Raw genomic sequence first — 7,830 nt, forward strand, 5'->3', positions numbered from 1 at the left:
GGGGGCGGCACAGGTCCCCAGGGTGAGGGGGGGGGGGCGGCACAGGTCCCCGGGGTGAGGGGGGGGGGGGGCGGCACAGGTCCCCGGGGTGAGGGGGGGGGGGCGGCACAGGTCCCCGGGGTGAGGGGGGGGGGGCGGCACAGGTCCCCGGGGTGAGGGGGGGGGGGCGGCACAGGTCCCCGGGGTGAGGGGGGGGGGCGGCACAGGTCCCCGGGGTGAGGGGGGGGGGCGGCACAGGTCCCCGGGGTGAGGGGGGGGGGCGGCACAGGTCCCCGGGGTGAGGGGGGGGGGCGGCACAGGTCCCCGGGGTGAGGGGGGGGGGGCACAGGTCCCCGGGGTGAGGGGGGGGGGGCACAGGTCCCCGGGGTGAGGGGGGGGGGGCACAGGTCCCCGGGGTGAGGGGGGGGGGCGGCACAGGTCCCCAGGGTGAGGGGGGGGGGCGGCACAGGTCCCCAGGGTGAGGGGGGGGGGCGGCACAGGTCCCCAGGGTGAGGGGGGGGGCGGCACAGGTCCCATGGTGAGGGGGGGGCGCACAGGTCCCAGGGGTGAGGGGGGGGCGCACAGGTCCCAGGGGTGAGGGGGGGGGGCGGCACAGGTCCCCAGGGTGAGGGGGGGGGGCGGCACAGGTCCCATGGTGAGGGGGGGGGGCGCACAGGTCCCAGGGGTGAGGGGGGGCACAGGTCCCAGGGTGAGGGGGGGCACAGGTCCCAGGGTGAGGGGGGGCACAGGTCCCAGGGTGAGGGGGGCACAGGTCCCCGGGGTGAGGGGGGGCACAGGTCCCCGGGGTGAAGGGGGGGGCACAGGTTCCATGGTGGGGCGGCAGGCGGCACAGGTCCCCAGGGTGAGGGGGGGGGGGCGGCACAGGTCCCCAGGGTGAGGGGGGGGGGGCGGCACAGGTCCCCAGGGTGAGGGGGGGGGGGCGGCACAGGTCCCCAGGGTGAGGGGGGGGGCACAGGTCCCATGGTGAGGGGGGGGGGGGGGGCACAGGTCCCCAGGGTGAGGGGGGGGGGGGCGGCACAGGTCCCCAGGGTGAGGGGGGGGCACAGGTCCCATGGTGAGGGGGGGGGGGCACAGGTCCCCAGGGTGAGCGGGGGGGGGCACAGGTCCCAGGGGTGAGGGGGGGGGGCACAGGTCCCATGGTGGGGGGGGGGGGGGCACAGGTCCCAGGGTGAGGGGGGGGGGGGCACAGGTCCCAGGGTGAGGGGGGGGGGGGGGGGCACAGGTCCCCAGGGTGAGGGGGGGGGGGGGCACAGGTCCCCGGGGTGAGGGGGGGGGGGACACAGGTCCCCGGGGTGAGGGGGGGGGGGGGACACAGGTCCCCGGGGTGAGGGGGGGGGGGCACAGGTCCCAGGGGTGAGGGGGGGGGCACAGGTTCCATGGTGGGGGGGGGGGGGGGGTGAACCTACCAGCAGGGAGGCCATGGTGGGGGCAGCACCCCCGGTCTGCAGCAGCGGTCCCGGGGTCTCCTGGTCTGGGGGTGCAACCGTGATCCGGGGGGGCCTTCTCGCCTCTTCCGGGGGCTGCTGTCACTCCGCTCCCGGGCTCCCCGCTCCGCTCCCGGCTCCGTCCCCTCCGCTCCCGGGCTCCCCGTCCTCCAGCGCCGCTTCCAACTTCAAGTTTCCGCGCTTCGCGGGGCCCTAGCAACGGCTTCAGGGAGGGGCGGGGCCGGAAGCGGGGACCGGAAGAGGCGGAGCCTCGCGGTGTCAGCGAGAGGAGGGAGCGGGAGGAGGCCCCCGGGGCGAGAAGAGCCGAGTCCGAGCCGCCCGACACCGCAGCGGCCGCTCACACTTCTAAACAGCCATACGCCTCATTTACTGCGGGAACAGAAAAAAAGTGCAACGTTAACACAGTAATTGTGGCTGCAGGTGACTGTTCATCTGTTAAATGTTCTAGACTGAGATCACTGACTGCGGTGCGCGGCTCGCCCTCCCCGGGGTAGCGCCTCGTGAAACGGCCCCGAACTGCAGCTTCTCCAAGGTGGCGCCTGCGCCGCAAACTTCCAAACCGTCATCGTGTCCGTCTTCTCTTTTCATTCTCTCCCGTCCCTCTATGTGATGCGCGAATCTGAAACTGAAACGCGGCCTCTGATGGCGGCCATCTTGGGTCAGTCAAGCAGCAATGGAGAGACACACACTCTGAGGATGAAAACAGCCATAACTAACGCACAATTCGTTCTTTATATGAGAAAACAGAATAAAATATACTACTACACAAAGCTTAGGGTTATCCTCAAAATCATGGCAAAAAATGGGCTTAGTGTACACCTTTTCTTTTCACAGAAATCATGAGTGTACCCTCCTGTGGGGAGGAGAGCAGTGTACATAGGAGAGCAGTGTAAGATGCAGAGCAGTATATGTAGGAGTGCAGTGTACACAGGAGAGCAGTGTATGCAGGAGAACAATGTACGCAGTAGAGCACTGTACATTGGAGAGCAGCATACGAAGGAGAGCCGTGTACACAGGAGAACAGTTTAAGCAGGAGAGAAGTGTACGTGTCAGGCGCAATACACGCATATTGGTGGGGGGCCCCTTTAAGCTGGAGTGCGTAGCCTTCAAGTCTACGAGCTGCACCATGATGACTGCTCGTCATCAGCTCCCCCCGTATTTACCTGTGTTCAGGCTCCATCCTCCTCTCTTTGCGTTTCTTCCCTAGGTCTTACCGTCTCCTCTTCCCGTCTGGTCACCGGGTCCCCTGCTTCAGCTCACCGTCTAGGGCTCAGCGTCTCCGTGCAGCGGTTCCTCTTCCCGTCTGGTCTCCGGGTTCCCTGCTTCAGCTCACTGTCTAGGGCTCAGCGTCTTCGTGTGGCGGTTCAGCTCACTGTCTAGGGCTCAGCGTCTTCGTGTGGCGGTTCCTCTTCCCGTCTGGTTGCTGGGTCCCCTGCTTCAGCTCACTGTCTAGGGCTCAGCGTCTTCGTGTGGCGGTTCCTCTTTCCGTCTGGTGGCCGGGTTCCCTGCTTCAGCTCACTGTCTAGGGCTCAGCGTCTTCGTGTGGCGGTTCAGCTCACTGTCTAGGGCTCAGCGTCTTCGTGTGGCGGTTCCTCTTCCCGTCTGGTCGCTGGGTTCCCTGCTTCAGCTCACCGTCTAGGGCTCAGCGTCTTCGTGTGGCGGTTCCTCTTTCCGTCTGGTTGCTGGGTTCCCTGCTTCAGCTCACCGTCTAGGGCTCAGCGTCTTCGTGTGGCAGTTCCTCTTTCCGTCTGGTTGCTGGGTTCCCTGCTTCAGCTCACTGTCTAGGGCTCAGCGTCTTCGTGTGGCGGTTCAGCTCACTGTCTAGGGCTTAGCGTCTTCGTGTGGCGGTTCCTCTTCCCGTCTGGTTGCTGGGTCCCCTGCTTCAGCTCACTGTCTAGGGCTCAGCGTCTTCGTGTGGTGGTTCCTCTTTCCGTCTGGTGGCCGGGTTCCCTGCTTCAGCTCACTGTCTAGGGCTCAGCGTCTTCGTGTGGCGGTTCAGCTCACTGTCTAGGGCTCAGCGTCTTCGTGTGGCGGTTCCTCTTTCCGTCTGGTTGCTGGGTTCCCTGCTTCAGCTCACCGTCTAGGGCTCAGCGTCTTCGTGTGGCGGTTCCTCTTTCCGTCTGGTGGCCGGGTTCCCTGCTTCAGCTCACTGTCTAGGGCTCAGCGTCTTCGTGTGGCGGTTCAGCTCACTGTCTAGGGCTCAGCGTCTTCGTGTGGCGGTTCCTCTTTCCGTCTGCTTGCTGGGTTCCCTGCTTCAGCTCGCTGTCTAGGGCTCAGCGTCTTCGTGTGGCGGTTCCTCTTTCCGTCTGGTTGCTGGGTTCCCTGCTTCAGCTCACCGTCTAGGGCTCAGCGTCTTCGTGTGGCGGTTCCTCTTTCCGTCTGGTTGCTGGGTTCCCTGCTTCCGTTCACTGTCTAGGGCTCAGCGTCTTCATGTGGCGGTTCCTCTTCCCATCTGGTGGCCGGGTTCCCTGCTTCAGCTCACTGTCTAGGGCTCAGCGTCTTCGTGTGGCAGTTCCTCTTCCCGTCTGGTCACCGGGTCCCCTGCTTCAGCTCACCGTCTAGGGCTCAGCGTCTTCGTGTGGCGGTTCCTCTTCCCGTCTGGTTGCTGGGTTCCCTGCTTCAGCTCACTGTCTAGGGCTCAGCGTCTTCGTGTGGCGGTTCAGCTCACTGTCTAGGGCTCAGCGTCTTCGTGTGGCGGTTCCTCTTTCCGTCTGGTTGCTGGGTTCCCTGCTTCAGCTCACTGTCTAGGGCTCAGCGTCTTCGTGTGGCGGTTCCTCTTCCCGTCTGGTCACCGGGTCCCCTGCTTCAGCTCACCGTCTAGGGCTCAGCGTCTTCGTGTGGCGGTTCCTCTTCCCATCTGGTGGCCGGGTTCCCTGCTTCAGCTCACTGTCTAGGGCTCAGCGTCTTCGTGTGGCGGTTCCTCTTCCCGTCTGGTCACCGGGTCCCCTGCTTCAGCTCACCGTCTAGGGCTCAGCATCTTCGTGTGGCGGTTCCTCTTCCCGTCTGGTTGCTGGGTTCCCTGCTTCAGCTCACTGTCTAGGGCTCAGCGTCTTCGTGTGGCGGTTCCTCTTCCCATCTGGTCGCTGGGTTCCCTGCTTCAGCTCACTGTCTAGGGCTCAGCGTCTTCGTGTGGCGGTTCGTCTTGCCGTCTGGTTGCTGGGTTCCCTGCTTCAGCTCACTGTCTAGGGCTCAACGTCTTCGTGTGGCGGTTCCTCTTTCCGTCTGGTTGCTGGGTTCCCTGCTTCAGCTCACTGTCTAGGGCTCAGCGTCTCCGTGCAGCGGTCCCTCTTCCCATCTGGTGGCCGGGTTCCCTGCTTCCGTTCATCTAGGGCTCAGCGTCTTCGTGTGGCGGTTCCTCTTTCCGTCTGGTGGCCGGGTTCCCTGCTTCAGCTCACTGTCTAGGGCTCAGCGTCTTCGTGTGGCGGTTCCTCTTCCCGTCTGGTCACCGGGTCCCCTGCTTCAGCTCACCATCTAGAGCTCAGCATCTTCGTGTGGCGGTTCCTCTTCCCGTCTGGTTGCTGGGTTCCCTGCTTCAGCTCACTGTCTAGGGCTCAGCGTCTTCGTGTGGCGGTTCAGCTCACTGTCTAGGGCTCAGCGTCTTCGTGTGGCGGTTCCTCTTTCCGTCTGGTTGCTGGGTTCCCTGCTTCAGCTCACTGTCTAGGACTCAGCGTCTTCGTGTGGCGTTTCCTCTTCCCGTCTGGTCACCGGGTCCCCTGCTTCAGCTCACCGTCTAGGGCTCAGCGTCTTCGTGTGGCGGTTCCTCTTCCCATCTGGTGGCCGGGTTCCCTGCTTCAGCTCACTGTCTAGGGCTCAGCGTCTTCGTGTGGCGGTTCCTCTTCCCGTCTGGTCACCGGGTCCCCTGCTTCAGCTCACCGTCTAGGGCTCAGCGTCTTCGTGTGGCGGTTCCTCTTCCCGTCTGGTTGCTGGGTTCCCTGCTTCAGCTCACTGTCTAGGGCTCAGCGTCTTCGTGTGGCGGTTCCTCTTCCCATCTGGTCGCTGGGTTCCCTGCTTCAGCTCACTGTCTAGGGCTCAGCGTCTTCGTGTGGCGGTTCCTCTTGCCGTCTGGTTGCTGGGTTCCCTGCTTCAGCTCACTGTCTAGGGCTCAGCGTCTTCGTGTGGCGGTTCCTCTTTCAGTCTGGTTGCTGGGTTCCCTGCTTCAGCTCACTGTCTAGGGCTCAGCGTCTCCGTGCAGCGGTCCCTCTTCCCATCTGGTGGCCGGGTTCCCTGCTTCCGTTCATCTAGGGCTCAGCGTCTTCGTGTGGCGGTTCCTCTTTCCGTCTGGTGGCCGGGTTCCCTGCTTCAGCTCACTGTCTAGGGCTCAGCGTCTTCGTGTGGCGGTTCAGCTCACTGTCTAGGGCTCAGCGTCTTCGTGTGGCGGTTCAGCTCACTGTCTAGGGCTCAGCGTCTTCGTGTGGCGGTTCCTCTTCCCGTCTGGTCACCGGGCTCCCTGCTTCAGCTCACCGTCTAGGGCTCAGCATCTTCGTGTGGCGGTTCCTCTTCCCGTCTGGTTGCTGGGTTCCCTGCTTCAGCTCACTGTCTAGGGCTCAGCGTCTTCGTGTGGCGGTTCCTCTTCCCATCTGGTCGCTGGGTTCCCTGCTTCAGCTCACTGTCTAGGGCTCAGCGTCTTCGTGTGGCGGTTCCTCTTCCCATCTGGTCGCTGGGTTCCCTGCTTCAGCTCACTGTCTAGGGCTCAGCGTCTTCGTGTGGCGGTTCCTCTTCCCGTCTGGTCACCGGGTCCCCTGCTTCAGCTCACCGTCTAGGGCTCAGCGTCTTCGTGTGGCGGTTCCTCTTCCCGTCTGGTTGCTGGGTTCCCTGCTTCAGCTCACTGTCTAGGGCTCAGCGTCTTCGTGTGGCGGTTCCTCTTCCCATCTGGTCGCTGGGTTCCCTGCTTCAGCTCACTATCTAGGGCTCAGCGTCTTCGTGTGGCGGTTCCTCTTGCCGTCTGGTTGCTGGGTTCCCTGCTTCAGCTCACTGTCTAGGGCTCAGCGTCTTCGTGTGGCGGTTCCTCTTTCAGTCTGGTTGCTGGGTTCCCTGCTTCAGCTTACTGTCTAGGGCTCAGCGTCTCCGTGCAGCGGTCCCTCTTCCCATCTGGTGGCCGGGTTCCCTGCTTCCGTTCATCTAGGGCTCAGCGTCTTCGTGTGGCGGTTCCTCTTTCCGTCTGGTGGCCGGGTTCCCTGCTTCAGCTCACTGTCTAGGGCTCAGCGTCTTCGTGTGGCGGTTCAGCTCACTGTCTAGGGCTCAGCGTCTTCGTGTGGCGGTTCAGCTCACTGTCTAGGGCTCAGCGTCTTCGTGTGGCGGTTCCTCTTCCCGTCTGGTCACCGGGCTCCCTGCTTCAGCTCACCGTCTAGGGCTCAGCATCTTCGTGTGGCGGTTCCTCTTCTCGTCTGGTTGCTGGGTTCCCTGCTTCAGCTCACTGTCTAGGGCTCAGCGTCTTCGTGTGGCGGTTCCTCTTCCCATCTGGTCGCTGGGTTCCCTGCTTCAGCTCACTGTCTAGGGCTCAGCGTCTTCGTGTGGCGGTTCCTCTTCCCATCTGGTCGCTGGGTTCCCTGCTTCAGCTCACTGTCTAGGGCTCAGCGTCTTCGTGTGGCGGTTCCTCTTCCCGTCTGGTCACCGGGTTCCCTGCTTCAGCTCACTGTCTAGGGCTCAGCGTCTTCGTGTGGCGGTTCCTCTTCCCGTCTGGTTGCTGGGTTCCCTGCTTCAGCTCACTGTCTAGGGCTCAGCGTCTTCGTGTGGCGGTTCCTCTTCCCGTCTGGTCACTGGGTTCCTGCTTCAGCTCACTGTCTAGGGCTCAGCGTCTTCGTGTGGCGGTTCCTCTTCCCGTCTGGTCACCGGGTCCCCTGCTTCAGCTCACCATCTAGAGCTCAGCATCTTCGTGTGGCGGTTCCTCTTCCCGTCTGGTTGCTGGGTTCCCTGCTTCAGCTCACTGTCTAGGGCTCAGCGTCTTCGTGTGGCGGTTCAGCTCACTGTATAGGGCTCAGCGTCTTCGTGTGGCGGTTCCTCTTTCCGTCTGGTTGCTGGGTTCCCTGCTTCAGCTCACTGTCTAGGGCTCAGCGTCTTCGTGTGGCGGTTCCTCTTCCCGTCTGGTCACCGGGTCCCCTGCTTCAGCTCACCGTCTAGGGCTCAGCGTCTTCGTGTGGCGGTTCCTCGTCCCATCTGGTGGCCGGGTTCCCTGCTTCAGCTCACTGTCTAGGGCTCAGCGTCTTCGTGTGGCGGTTCCTCTTCCCGTCTGGTCACCGGGTCCCCTGCTTCAGCTCACCGTCTAGGGCTCAGCGTCTTCGTGTGGCGGTTCCTCTTCCCGTCTGGTTGCTGGGTTCCCTGCTTCAGCTCACTGTCTAGGGCTCAGCGTCTTCGTGTGGCGGTTCCTCTTCCCATCTGGTCGCTGGGT

At 63.7% G+C, this 7,830-nt stretch overlaps 1 protein-coding gene across 1 annotated transcript in view; it reads right to left on the reverse strand.

The window, feature by feature from the left end:
• The window catches only part of POC1A (POC1 centriolar protein A), a 125,285-nt gene extending 123,612 nt beyond the window's left edge, over positions 1-1,673 (reverse strand). Inside the window, exon 1 of the mRNA XM_069206099.1 lies at positions 1,407-1,673. Within this exon, the coding sequence (XP_069062200.1) occupies positions 1,407-1,421 (15 nt within the window). The 5' untranslated portion in view covers positions 1,422-1,673. The remainder of the gene's footprint in view (positions 1-1,406) is intronic.
• Positions 1,674-7,830: the final 6,157 nt, after the last annotated feature.

The sequence above is a fragment of the Pleurodeles waltl genome, chromosome 9 (assembly GCF_031143425.1).
Source record: "Pleurodeles waltl isolate 20211129_DDA chromosome 9, aPleWal1.hap1.20221129, whole genome shotgun sequence".
Lineage (NCBI taxonomy): Eukaryota > Metazoa > Chordata > Amphibia > Caudata > Salamandridae > Pleurodeles > Pleurodeles waltl.